Source organism: Thunnus maccoyii, chromosome 18 (genome assembly GCF_910596095.1).
Source record: "Thunnus maccoyii chromosome 18, fThuMac1.1, whole genome shotgun sequence".
NCBI classification, from domain to species: Eukaryota; Metazoa; Chordata; class Actinopteri; order Scombriformes; family Scombridae; genus Thunnus; species Thunnus maccoyii.
Window position 1 is genome coordinate 23,996,140 of NC_056550.1, and position 13,735 is coordinate 24,009,874.

Below are 13,735 nucleotides of genomic sequence, written 5' to 3' on the forward strand. Positions count from 1 at the left end.
AATAATACATGTCAAAAAATACAACAATGTGATTAAAATACATAAAGCACACCAACCATGTTATAAGTAGTTATGTAGAAACAGCAAAATGCATCAAACAAAATCTTCAAATATGTAGGTCTTGAATATACAAACTGAAGTATATAAAAACTGAAGCATAATAAAGGTTGTGAATAAAAGCTGCATTAAACCAAACTCACATTTTGCTGTTAAAACAAGGCTGGTGTCTACAATATATACATACAGTATTATAGAGTATGATGCGGATATGTAGATACAGTTGATAAAAATGGGAATATATTACCTTCTACTTTTTTAATTCATATTTTAAATGTTTTAAAATCTTTAAATAAACTTAAAACAATAAATTTCAGTGACATGCTTCTTTTTGTTCATGTAGATTGCAGAAAGCCTGCATTAGCAATTCTCTTTTGTCAAACACAAATCATTCAATATACAGAAACTGTAAAGTGAGCAATAGCATTTTCCTAATATTGAGTTGCCTTCAGCTTATCAGTTTACCAAATGAAAAGAGTAATGTTGCTATGTGAGCCACATTAAAGCCGTAGACGGTCCTCATATCACATCATCATACTTTCGACTCTCAGCAGTAAGACTCTGGTTTCTGTATGAGCTTGTTTCATTCACAAACACACCCATCTCTGACAGGATGGCCTTTGGAATAGGGTGGGCATGACGGGACACATAAAGCTTCTTCAGACTTTGACTCATAGGCGAAGGTTTATAGTCCGTGCATGACTTTCCGCTCAGATTCGGAGCACATGTCACCTCCACTTTGTAGAACAGCCTGCCGTGCTGCAGGTTACAGAGATCCGTTTTCACTCCCACATACGCAAATTGCTCACATTCTCCAAGCAGGTCGTCGTCCCAGCCGCTGTCCTCATCCCACATTTCAAATCTCACTTTAGGTCCTGCAGACACATCCCGGCTGCCCAGGTCGACGATCATGTTCCAGTGGGGGTTGTTGTTGTTGTAAATGACAGGAGAACGCCGCACCATCTGCCCGTTGAAGGACACTTTCACGTAGCCGTCTGTGGCAGTGGTGTGGTCTCCCCAAAGACCGGTGGCATGTTGTACAGTTATGATGACCCGTGCCATGCCCTTACGGGTCGGGCAGCAGTCTGGGGTTACAGCGGGGTCATTGTGGCAGTTGCAGACGCAGGGATCCCTCGGGTTGTTCTTGCCGTTCTGACAGCGGGCGCTGCAGTTCCTCATCAGGCCCTTCTCCAGGATGTAATGTCTAATTGCAGAGCGCACGTTCTTCCGGGCAGGCTTTTTGGCATCCAGTAACTCGTGCAGCGATTCCAGGGAATATGAGATTATGTCTGGATTCCGTGATAATGAGCTCAGCCAATCTGTGTAGGCCGATGGATTTTTGTCAGCAGAGAAGAGAAGGTCTGGCTCGGTGGTGTGGCCCCCGTTTATTTCTGTGAACCTGTAGAGAAAAAGGTTGTTTCAGTTGACCCAGTTTGTCTCTTCTGGTGCTGAAAATAGTTATTTAAAAGGAGTGTTTCCAGTCAAATTATGCGAGTGAATAGAAGACAAAATACACAAGAAAATGTTCCATACCTGTCGTTGAAGACGCTGGCGAACGCTGACTTACTCTCCGTCTTCTCACTGTCCTTGTTGCAGTGTTTTGCTTGGGTCTTCATTTCAGCTTTGATGCTGGCGGACGCCTCGACTTCCAGGCACATCTCCACTTCCTCCGAACTGAGGCCCTGCAGGCTGGCCTTGCACTCTTGGATGCTGGTCACAGAGTTAACACTTCCTCCCAATTTCACCTGAAACAGTCAAAATGCGTTACTGTCTATAATTTCACACAATCTGTTTTTTTTTTGGGGGGGGGGGGGGGGGGGGGGGGGGGTTGATAAAGTTGCTGTCTGTTTTCTTTGGTTTACTTTACCTTGGTGATGTAATGGGTGCCAAATTTGTCAATCAGATTGTAAAACCGTTGCTTGTACTCAGGGCTGTAGACTTTGGGGAGCTGATTCACTGCTATTTTAAACTCTCTATGCAACCTGGGCTTGCTAGACACTCGGTAACTGTTTCCAGTGAGATACAAGACAAAAAAAAGAAAAACCAGAATAAAACAAATATATAAAAAGTATTTCACTTAAACATTGAAGTCTATTCATTTTGTTCATTGCATTTATCTGTGCAAGTTTGCTGAAAAAACAAACAAACAAATAAACAAACATTTTCTTACCTGTAGTACTCACAGGACATACTTTGGGTTGCAAAACTATACTTGTCATTCTTTGTTTTCTCCATGGAGTATTCAGCCAATTTAGAATTGGTGCCAGCCAGCATAAACGAGCCACTTTTACTACCCACATTAACATCCAGATTGGCTCCCCAGTTGTTTTCAACAGAAGATGTGCTGGAACTGAGCAGAGACTCACTGGATTTGTGGAGCGCAGTGGCTAATTTCATCCTGCAGGACTGCTTTGGCCTCCAGTCCACCACTGACAAGGGGAGCTTTTGCTTTTGGTTCTCCTGATAGGGGTTGCTACACAGGGTGCATGTTTTGTCCTTTCGTTTCCAGTGATTCATGTCGAGCACGAAGGCCCCTTTACGTTCCATTTTTGTGATATCGAAGCCTTCCCCGGCCAAATTGGTGCCCGGAGCAAATTCTGCCTCTAGGCACTGGCTGGGTTTCCCTTCTGTGCATGATTGATACGTACGCTGAGGCAGGGACAGCATGAGGCCGGCACAGATGCAAATATTTAACAGATACATGTTGACGTTATGTTGGGTGATAGATGTAAAATGATGGTTTAACCTGAAAAAAAAATTTTTTTTAGTTGAATTAACATGAGCAAGTAAAGCTAGTTAGACATACAGTAATAATAAGAAGTGTTTTACATTTTGGGGCAGTGTTTTATCCATAATAAACCCCCTTTTTACTCGGTTGTTATGTCCCATCCTCCTTCAAACATGCAGTGATAGACCTTAGATCGTAGACCACGACATTTTGGATAAATTCCACTCAGTTTTCTGGGTTCACCACATGAATGAGTCTGCTCTCCCACAGGTAACAAATTACTTAATGTTATCTGCAGACTGTGAAAATTATGTTCTTTTATTTTCTGTTAGACCCTTCTGCTGCTTTTGATAAGATCTCGCTCACGTTGTTGGCATTCAGGGTAAGGCCTCGTGGTTTGATATTGATCTATCAAGCAGATAGGAAGCAGTTACGAATAGTAACACTTTCTAACTTGTTCCTCTTTTTTCGTGGTGTACCTCAAGGTCCTGTTTTAAGACCTATTATATTATACTTTCACTGGAGTCTATTTTTAGAAAATATGACATCCAATGGTTTTAAAGGTACCTTGCAGAGTTTTCAACTACTAGTACCACTTTATAGCAATGTTTGCACCTGTGGGTATCCATTTTCTTTGCATTCTGCTGATTGACAGGCAGCAGACACAAAGGCAGTGAAGAATAACTGCTTTGCTTATAGAGTTATTCACTGACACAGCAATAAACAGTTTCTACTCCAAGCAAAACAACTCAAGATTAAAACAAAATTAAATACCCCACAGAGTTCTACATATATTTTAAGCTTACAGAGTGCTACGTATATTTAAATAATGTGAAAGAATATTTTAACATGAGTACATCAGTCTTGACTTACCCTTGCCTCGGCTGTTCACGCCGCATGTGTGAAACTGACTGTGAGCATAAATATCAGTGCTTTGTGTCTGAAAGTAAAAAAAAAAAAGCAGTACAGGAGGTGGTGAGGGGGTGAGGTGACAGTGGTCGTCAGAGAGCAGGGGAAAAAAAGTGGTTTGACAGTTTCATCGATGTTGAAAATACCCAGAACTGAGGGGGAGGAGTTGGTGGTCTGTTGACAAATTCGAATATATAGTGACAACATGAAAGTACGACTGGCTTTCCAGTCAGTAACGAATGAAAGACCACAAACCTATCATTTCTCTGAAGTGGTGGGCTGTGGCTATACTAAGTAAGAAAATCAGCTTGTTAAACACCAATAATCAATTTCTTACATTTGTCACGAACACATAGTGACTAAATAAATGGATATGGCATGCAGAAATAATATAGGAAATGAAAAAAATAAAAAAATTTTAGTGATATCAGTGAGAAAATTGGGCTGATTCAGCAGCAAATACTAATACAGAGAAAATGAATCTAAATTAAAATACAGAAACATTAAAATAGGAGAATCTGACCACTTTTACACGTAAAGTGATTTATTTATGAATATGAAGCAACTAAATCTAACATCTGTTTACTGAACAGAGAAGAAAACATTAAAATAACAAGAAAACAATCAGTGAAAACTGATAAATGCATGGATTCATACAGTACATTAGAAATATATGTAGCACTAAAATAATGGAGGATGAAGGAGAGGAACTACTGCAACCAGAATATAAAATATATGAAACATGTATAATATGAAGGCCTTGCATGGAAACATAAAGCTTTATGTTCAATTCTTCACTTCTCTCTCCTTTACTCTTACTAGAAATTTGAGTTGAACATCATGTCAAAAATCCACAAAGCAAAACATGTGATTAAAATGTATAAAACATACTAGTACATTTTATAGATGTTTGTATAGAAGCATTAAGCTGCAAAAAAGAAATGCACAAGTAAAAAAGTGTAAAAAAAAAAGAAAGAAAATAAGGCCAAAAATAAGTTTGTTTGTAAAAGCTGCATTGAATCAAAGTCACTTTTCAACAACTGCAGGAACTTTTAGATGATCTTGTGTATCTAATCTTCATTGACAATACTCAAAACACAAATCTTATTTTACTTTAAATTCATTGAGCCCTTAATAGAGATTAAACTGAAATAAAAATTGAACACAGGAAATATGAAGTTTCCTGAACTGGAGCCACTTTGTCAATTCTTCCCTCACAGATGTACATCTCATCTTTTTTGGTCAGTAGAGATTTAATAAGGGGTAACAGTTATGATAATGCATCTTAACTTTAATGCTGCAAAAAATGTTGGTAACACTTTGAATGTAAACCTCAGTAAAGCCAAATGCAGGTATTATATCAAATCAACCTTTTTGATCTCAGCAGGAAGACTCTGGTTTCTGTATGAGCTTGTTTCATTCACAAACACACCCATCTCTAACAGGATGGCCTTTGGAATAGGGTGGGCATGACGGGACACATATAGATTCTGCAGACTTTGACTCATAGGTGAAGGTTTATAATCTGTGCATTGCGGTCCGGTCAGACTTGGAGCACATGTCACATTCATTTTGAAGAACAGCTGGCCGTGATTCAGGTGACAGAGATCCGTTTTCACTCCAGCAGACAGACTTCGCTCACATTTTCCCAGCAGGTCGTCGTCCCAGCCGCTGTCCTGATCCCACACTTCAAATTTCACTTTAGGTCCTGATGACACATCCTGGGTGCCCAGGTCGACGATCATGTTCCAGTGCGGGTTGTTGTTGTTGTTAATGACAGGAGAACGCCAAAACGGCCCGTTGAAGAACACTTTCACGTAACCGTCTGTGGAAGTGAAGAAGTCTCCCCAAAGACCAGTTGCCCGTTGTGCAGTTATGATGACCCGTGCCATGCCCTTACGGGTCGGGCAGCAGTCTGGGGTTACACCGGGGACATTGTGGCATTTGCAGACGCAGTGATCCTTCGGGTCGCTCATGATGCCGGTCTGACAGCGGGTGCTGCAGTTCTTCATCAGGCCTTTCTCCAGGATGTAATGGCTAATGGCTGAGCTCAGGTTACTCCGGCGAGGGCTTTTAAGAGGCAGTAACTCGTGCAGCGATTCCAGGGAATATGAGAATATGTCTGGATTGTTTGGTAACGTGTTCAGCCATTCCTTGTAGGCTGATGGATTTTTGTCAGCAGAGAAGAGAAGGTCTGGCTCGGTGGTGTGGCCCCCCTTTATTTCTGTGAACCTGTAGAGAAGTTGTTGTAACAACTGAGAGCTGGGGCGTACACTAACACAAGAGAGGCCAACAGCTTTTGGATGTCTAACTCTGATGCATGAACTGGAATTAATATTGCTGTACATAATTTTCACAGTCTACACTATGTTTGGTTTGATCACAAATTTGGTCTAAGACATTTTAAAATTTTACATATTTCAATTTGGGCATCAACATCGATGACATTTTGATCCCTATTAGTGTTGAACATAGCAATTTAAAAGAAATTACTTAATCAAGCATAAAAAATAATAGAACACTTCTGACAAAATATATAAGAAAAAGGTTCTGTACCTGTCATTGAAGAGGCTGGAGAACGCTGACTTACTGTCTGACTTCTGGACATCCTTCTTGCAGTGCTTTGCTTGAGTACTTATTGTAGCTTTGATAGTGGCGGACGCCTCGACTTCCAGGCACATCTGCACATCCTCTGCAGTGTGTCCGTCCAGGCCGGCCTTGCACTCTCGGACGCTGGTCACAGAATTAACACTTCCTCCCAACTTCACCTGGAAAGATATATTTAAACACCTTCTGCACAAGTATATTTGTTGTTTTCTATAATTTCACTGTTGTGTAAATGTTTTTTTACAACCACGCCATCCTTTTGGTTTACCTTGGTAATGTAATGGGTTCCAAAGTTGTCAATCAGTTTGTAAAACTGTTGCTTGCTTTCAGCACTGTAGACTTTGGGCAGCTGTTTCAGTGCTGTTTTAAATTCTCTATGCAACCTGGGCTTGTTAGACACTCGGTAACTGTTTCCAGTGAGATGCAAGACAAAAAAAGACAGACCAGAATGAAACAAATATATAAAAGTATTGCATTTAAGCATTGAAGTTCATTCATTTTGTTCATTGCATTTATGTGTGCAAGTGTGCCGGAAAAAAAAGTCAATTCAAGCTCTCATTTTCTTACCTGTAGTACTCACAGTGCATGCTTTGGGTTGCAAAATTGAACTTGTCACTCTTTGTTTTCCCCATGGAGTATTCAGACAATTTAGAATTGGTGCCAGCCAGCATAAACGAGGCGCCTTTTTTTCCTATTGAAAGATCTAAACCGACTTTCCAGTTGTTTTCAACAGAAGATGTGCTGGAAGTGAGTAGAGACTCACTGGATTTGTGGAGCTCAGTCGCCAATTTCATGCTGCAGGACTGCTTTGCCCTCCAGTCCACCACTGACAAGGGGAGCTTTTGCCTTTTATTCTCCAGATAGGGGTTGGTAACCAGGATGCATGTTCTGTCCTTTCGTTTCCAGTGATTCATGTTGAGCACGAAGGCCCCTTTACGTTCCATTTTTGTGATATCGAAGCCTTCTCCGGCCAAATTGGTACCTGGAGCGAATTCTGCCTCTAGGCACTGTTTGGGTGTCCCGTATGTGCCTAATTGATCCGTACACTGAGAAAGGGACAGCATGAGGCCGGCACAGACGCAAATATTCAACAGAAACATGTTGATGTTTCTTGTTGAGTGATGGATGCAAACTGATGGTTTAACCTGAAAAAGAAACATTTCAGTTGAAAAACCATGAACAAGTTACTTGCACAGTTACTTAGTTGCACAGGACTAAACTACTACTAATTCCGCTTTGAAGCAGCAATGAAAAGGTTTAAACCAAATTTTAAATAATTTAACACCAAATTCAGTCACTTCAGTAATCTCTCCGTCAACCTAAAACGCACTATTGCACTTTCGGAATCAACCACCCACCCATACGACTGCATAGCCTACCCACTTTTTTTAAAAACAGTATTTTAGACAGTTATTCCATATAATATATTACCCCTCTGAAAGAAGTTCTCCTCTGAATCTCTGTAATTTTAGACACATCTCTAAAGCTACATTCATGCCATGTAAGGTGGATGGAAGACTGGAAAAAGACTCCTGTGTTAAAGATTTGCAAGCGTTCACGTCTGACAACTCAGGAAGGTTGTATGATAACTGAGTTGGTCGTATGAGAGTTTAAAATACTGTGCATTGACAAAATTACATTATATCCATTAAATTTGGGATTAATTACATTGAACTGACTTTAGCAGACAAAAGGTGTACACATTTGTTTGGTTTTCAGGCACTTTACAGTATATCTGAACTTTCAGAAAAATCCCAATCTCCAAGTTTTACGGCCAGAATGCTTTTTACAGGTGGGGAACTGGTAATTATGGTAACTCCAATATGACATGTAAGTGGCATAAGCTGCCTTTTTTATCCAATATTTTATGAAGAAAAATGTCTCTACACAATTGATATATTTCCTGAACAACAACAAAATCTACTCTTGCTTTCACTCTCCACACAGCGCTGAAATTGCTCCGGTCAAGGTCACCAATGACTTACTGCTCGCTGCCGATGCCGGCTTGTAATCCATCTTAATTCTCCTTGATCTCAGCTCAGCCTTCCACACAGTGGACCACAATGTCTTAATCAGCTGTCTGAAAAAACTACGTTGGCATCAGTAATGTGGCTCTGGATTTGTTTATCTCTTATTTGTCCAATAGATCCTTCTCTGTTACAGTTTTTTTTCGCACTTCTCTCTTTTGTGGAGTCCCCCAGGGGTCTATCCTGGGTCCTCTTTTATTCACATACTTCGCTTCATTTAAATAACTGTCATGTGGATGATACACAATTGAACATCACAATAAATTGCTTTGCTGAAATCAAGAGTCGGATATACAAAAATTTACTGCAGTTAAATGAAGAGCACTTAATCTAGGCATGATTTTTCACTCTGAGTTGCTTTCTGATGCTCAGGTGACTGAAATGGTGCAGTTCTGTTTTCACTTTGAACCAAAGATTAGGTCATCTCTAGACTTGACTATTGCAATGCACTTTAGTCATCTAAAGACTCCAGCTTTATACAAAACGATGTCACGCTTTTAACACGTGAATGAACTGCAAGATTTTACCGCTTGTTTTTTAAGTCTTGCATAGGCGGGCGCCTGCTTACATTTGTGATCTGCTAACTTCCTATGAGCCTGATTGCTACCTGAGATACTCTGGCATGATCCTAGTACATTTTGGTTTTAATTTACTTTTTTAATTCCTTGTTTTACTGTGAAGCCCTTTGTAATTTTGTTTTAGAAAGATGTTGTATTATTAGTTATTATTAGATAGCCCACAGATGGTTATATATTTTCAAATATCTTCAAAGTTAGAGAATATTTCAAAACGAGCAAATCAGCAGAGACTCACCTTCTCTTTCCTGTTCACGCCGCATGCATGAAACTAAATGTGAACATGGATATCAGTGCGTTGTATTTATAGGTAAACAGGGCAGGACATGATGAGGAGGGGGTGAGAAGACAGTGGTCTTTGAGGGCAAAGGAGGGAAAATAAAAGAGGTTTCACAGTTTCATCCATTCAAAGTAAACCTGTCATTTCTCCTAAGTGAGAGGGCTGTGGCCACTGTGGGTGAGAACAGGACACTGTCACACTTATTAATTTCTCACCAGGTACTGGTACAGAAAATGAATAGAGTCTAAATGAAAGTACACAAACAGGATATAGCCATGCCTGACTGTTTTAACATATAAAAATGTTATATATTTATAGATACTAAACAAAATTAATTTCAAAATAGAATAAGTAAAATATTTTTAAACAGAGAGCAGAAAATGCATGCATTCAAACATTAAAAATATATTTATATCAGCACTAAGAGATCCACAAAGCGGTAGTGCAAGCAGGAGAGGAATAGTAGTGTATTTACTCACCAGTGGTTTCCAACCTTTTTGGTTTTTGACGTCTTACAAAAAGCAGTGTGTAGTTGGGGTCACATTTCACATGTCTATGAGTTGTTAACAGCTCCACCAAATAGTGATTTTTCCCTCTAAACTTCTCACATGCTTTCATTTCAATAAATGTTCAAATGATCCAATATTTCACCAGAAATCAAAGATTAGAGAAAAAGTCCAGAAACTGAAAACAGATTTGTGTATCAGAACTTTGTTTTTTCTTCTTTCCTCTCCCATTAATCATCTCACGACCCCTCAGATTGATCTGCTGAACCTTTGTAGGGGCCTCGACCCCTAGGTTGGGAACCACTGGACTAAACTAGCTAACTGTATATAAAGTAGTTGAAACTAGCTCCACCTCCAGCAGCTACAACAGTAACATGCTGCTCTAACACTGATGCTTCACTATTAATAATCTAATGATGTCATATATAATAATATATCAGTCAGAGGGACCAAACCACTACTTTTACTGCAATACTTTAACTACATCAAGCTCATAATACTTATGTATTTTTACATTGCTGTATTAGTACTTTTACTTTACTCTTTACTCTGAACTATTTAAAAAATTGCAAACATTGCAATGTGTGTAATGGACATGTAATGTGTGCGTATGTGATCTAAACATAAAACTTTATCATTATTCCTCTCCTCCTTCTCTGTTGAACTGGGAGTCTGAATAACATGTGACATGTTAGAAAAAGGTTGTTTTTTTTTTCTTTGTCACAGGCCCACTGAAGTGAGGTTGTAGGCGGACACATGTCATACGGTCCAGAGAGGGGTGAGAGGTGGAGGTGGTGTGATTCATCCAGATCCTCGACAGCCCTCTCCCATTAGAGGATTACACTGCGTCACTTGCTGCCTTCAAGTCCTCCTCGGAATCTTCAGTTTCCAAGCTCGGGCTGTCTTCATTAGGATCTGTGCAGTACTAATAGTAGTTTTGTTGAAATTAGAAGTCCTAAGCATGAATTTGAGCATTGCATTTATATTGTCACGTGTCTGGATTTGCAGACCTGCAGGTTTCAGACTACAGACTAGTAGTTTTTTTCCAACAATAAATGGTCTTTTTGATGGATTGGCAGTGTGCCTTTGATGTTCTTCACCTGTGTGTATTGCAGTATGTGAATAATAATCAATATCCAGCAGGGATGCATCCAACTGTGAGCGCCATGACAACACCTCATTCATGAGGATGGTCGTTTTTTGTCATTGTTTCGCTCTGTTTGAGCACAGTAGTGAAATGAACTCCACCTACAACAACACATCAGAGGCCAACATGAAGTTTATGAGGAAACTGATTTCCTTATAATGAAAATCTCCCATAATTTATATGCATATTCCATAATTATACAATAAACAGTATTTGTTTCTATGGGATAATAATAGTTTTCAGAAAATTCAACAATGAGGAGTTTTGAAACATTCTTGGAGGGCTGACCTCATTTCTTTATCTGTAATTGTAATATTCCTACACAAAGAAATACATATCTGTTGCTGTGATTACTGTGTTTTTTCTGTGCATCATTCATGTGAGCTCAGGTGATAATTGCAATATTTCCGGCTGTCTTGAAGGCAGCTACAGCTCAGTCAGTGTTGGCATTTTACTCTCAGTCAAGCAAAGCAGAACCGGAAGTTGAAAGAGTTTGCCTTCAAAATAAAAGTCTGAGCGCTGAAAAAATAAAAGTCAGTGTGGGCAGCTACAGGTCAACAGGTGCAGCACACGTCTGTTGGTTTGCATAGTTTTGTTAATTGTAAATATTGTAGGGAATTTGCACCACTAACTCAATGGTTCTCAAACTTTTTCACATGAAGGACCCCAAAACTGACACAAATTAGACCACGGACCCCCATCTCATAAGATTTTGTCCCACAGTCGCCCATCTGTTATGCTTTTAGATGTTTCATTACAGAAAGTGTATGAACCCAATGACCAAGAGAGTCATACATTCTGCCAGTACTTACAGATGGAATTATAGTGACAATAAATTACACCCCTTTTTGCTGGGGAACCCCCTGGATCCCCCTCAAGGACCACTGGGGGTCCCCGGACCCCACTTTAAGAAACAATGCACTAACTAGCATAGTTACTGCATTATTAGCAAGTCTTGTAAAGAGGCCTCGTGTTCACCTTTATGGTCTTAATTCATCATTGTTCTCACGTTACGCAAACTTTACCATACACTAACTGACACATCAGCATAGGAGGACTTGTTGACAGGATACAAACACACTGTAAACAGGTCAGTAGGCAAATATTTGTCTATGCATTTGTGTTTAAATTCAACTGAACAGTGAGTTTGCACAGTCTTGCTGAGCTTAACGCCCTGCGTCAATAGCTGTGAGAAGATTTAAAATAACATACTCAGACCTGCTACCACTGCAATCTGCTGCTACATGCTACATAATACACGACAGCTGGGATTAAGGGCCTAATGTTGATATTAAGGATACAACTAAATGTTAGTTTTAGTATTGATCAATTATTGACTAACTGTATGGTCTATGAACTACCAGAAAACTGAAAAATGCTGATCACAATATGCCAGAGCACAAGGTGACGCCATTAAATGTCCAAAATCCCCAAAATATTCTATTTACTATCATGTAAGACCAAGAAATCTCACATTTTAAAACCTAAAATCATCGAATGATTGGTCGATTATCAAAATAGTTGCCAATTAATTTCGACTCAGCAATTAATCGACTAATCATTGCATCTCTAGTTGCCATAGTTTCCCATCCCATATGTTGATTTAAACCAGCAACCTCCTGGACACAAATACTCCAACATTTAATCTATCAGTGTTGCATAATATATAGACAATATTTTGTATGATTGATTCTTTTTTTTAATTTTCCGAAACAGATTACAGTGTAATATTCATGATACCCAGTGCACCAGTACCCCGATGTACAAAGAAAGATGGTCTGTTGATGTTTGGTACAAAGCTAAATTAAGAACATATTGTCTGATGGAAAACAGTGAGGAGCTTTATGTGAAGCAGAATTTATTCTGTGTATATTACCATCAGCTGTAGAAACAGGCAGGTTTACTGCTCTCCCTGAGACTGAAGATAAAGTCCATTTTATATTTTATTGCTCATTATATGATTTACGAGCTACTCTATTCAGTAAAATGTCCTTAATTTCTGAATGACTGATTATAAAAAAAACACTTGAGCTGTGTTTCAGGATGGGAACATCTTTTGTGGCTGATTTTATTCGTAGAGTTTGGTGCAGAAGACAAAATTCTTTGTTTGTGATTTGAGATGTTTTGTTCTTGTCTATGTTTGACAAACGTTTCACCACTGCAGCAGTATTTCAGTGTTTTATAACTCAGTGTGAGCTCTCTTAATGTGCACGACACGTTAAATAACTAACTAATAGATCAGCGGTGGGCAAATAGCGGCCCGTGGGCCAAATCCAGGCCTGCAGCGAAAAATATTCAGCCCCCTGATGAAAGCTTTAACTGTCATAGTTTATATTAAAACTTTTACATAATTTTTCACAAATCTCTTGTAGATAACAAAATAAACAGAAGGCTCCAGTTAATCCCAGTTATTGTAATATAACCGTGTTACATCTAATCCTGCCTCCACATGAGGAGAAGCATTAAAACCATAACTGCACTGTGCTGTTTGAACAGTTGAAAGTCTAATAAACCTGCCAGAAATTAAACGTTTAATGTGTGAATTTCACAACTTTAGCCTTTGTGACCAGAACAGATGTGTTCAAATGCTCATAAATGGTCGGCAGTCGAACAGAAATAGTGTGATGATGCCTGGATGGTAGTTTTTGGATGTTGCTAATTGGTTTTTTATTATCATTTGGGTTTGTTTGTTTGTGTGTTTTTCTGTTGGTGTTGTGGATTTAGTGAGATTCCCTTGGATTCATTTGTGACGAGCACAACTAGAAGCTGTTGTAAACATGGACGCTTGGTAAAGGTTTCTTATAATCCAGGACACTTTAATAAGGAAAAAAATCATTAATTCATTCATTTATAGGCCTGTTAACAGCCCTGCAATGAAAAATACTGAAATAAACAACCT

The 13,735-nt window shown here is 39.2% G+C and overlaps 2 protein-coding genes across 2 annotated transcripts; both read right to left on the bottom strand.

Annotated features, from left to right (window-relative positions):
* Positions 1-16: 16 nt before the first annotated feature.
* Positions 17-3,784, bottom strand: LOC121884280 (perforin-1-like). Its single transcript, XM_042393001.1, has 5 exons — positions 3,659-3,784; positions 2,228-2,803; positions 1,925-2,063; positions 1,591-1,802; positions 17-1,456 (listed from the first exon to the last, which is right to left on the bottom strand). The coding sequence occupies exons 1-5, from the start codon at positions 3,682-3,684 to the stop codon at positions 577-579; spliced, it is 1,833 nt and encodes a 610-aa protein (XP_042248935.1). The 5' UTR covers positions 3,685-3,784; the 3' UTR covers positions 17-576.
* Positions 3,785-4,381: 597 nt separating this feature from the next.
* Positions 4,382-9,228, bottom strand: LOC121884371 (perforin-1-like). Its single transcript, XM_042393150.1, has 5 exons — positions 9,142-9,228; positions 6,869-7,446; positions 6,570-6,708; positions 6,251-6,462; positions 4,382-5,926 (listed from the first exon to the last, which is right to left on the bottom strand). Exons 2-5 carry the CDS (start codon positions 7,399-7,401, stop codon positions 5,050-5,052), a joined length of 1,761 nt encoding a protein of 586 aa, XP_042249084.1. The 5' UTR covers positions 7,402-7,446; positions 9,142-9,228; the 3' UTR covers positions 4,382-5,049.
* Between the last annotated feature and the right edge of the window lie 4,507 nt (positions 9,229-13,735).

Coding starts and splice junctions, on each gene's coding strand:
- LOC121884280 (XM_042393001.1), bottom strand. CDS start 3,684: ATGCGGCGTGAACAGCCGAGGCAAGG. Junction 2,804..3,658: donor CGTGAACAGCCGAGGCAAGG/GTAAGTCAAGAC, acceptor TTTTTTTTTCAG/GTTAAACCATCATTTTACAT. Junction 2,064..2,227: donor ATGTCCTGTGAGTACTACAG/GTAAGAAAATGT, acceptor CACTGGAAACAG/TTACCGAGTGTCTAGCAAGC.
- LOC121884371 (XM_042393150.1), bottom strand. CDS start 7,401: ATGTTTCTGTTGAATATTTGCGTCTGTGCCGGCCTCATGCTGTCCCTT. Junction 6,709..6,868: donor ATGCACTGTGAGTACTACAG/GTAAGAAAATGA, acceptor CACTGGAAACAG/TTACCGAGTGTCTAACAAGC. Junction 5,927..6,250: donor TCCAGCCTCTTCAATGACAG/GTACAGAACCTT, acceptor ACTTCTCTACAG/GTTCACAGAAATAAAGGGGG.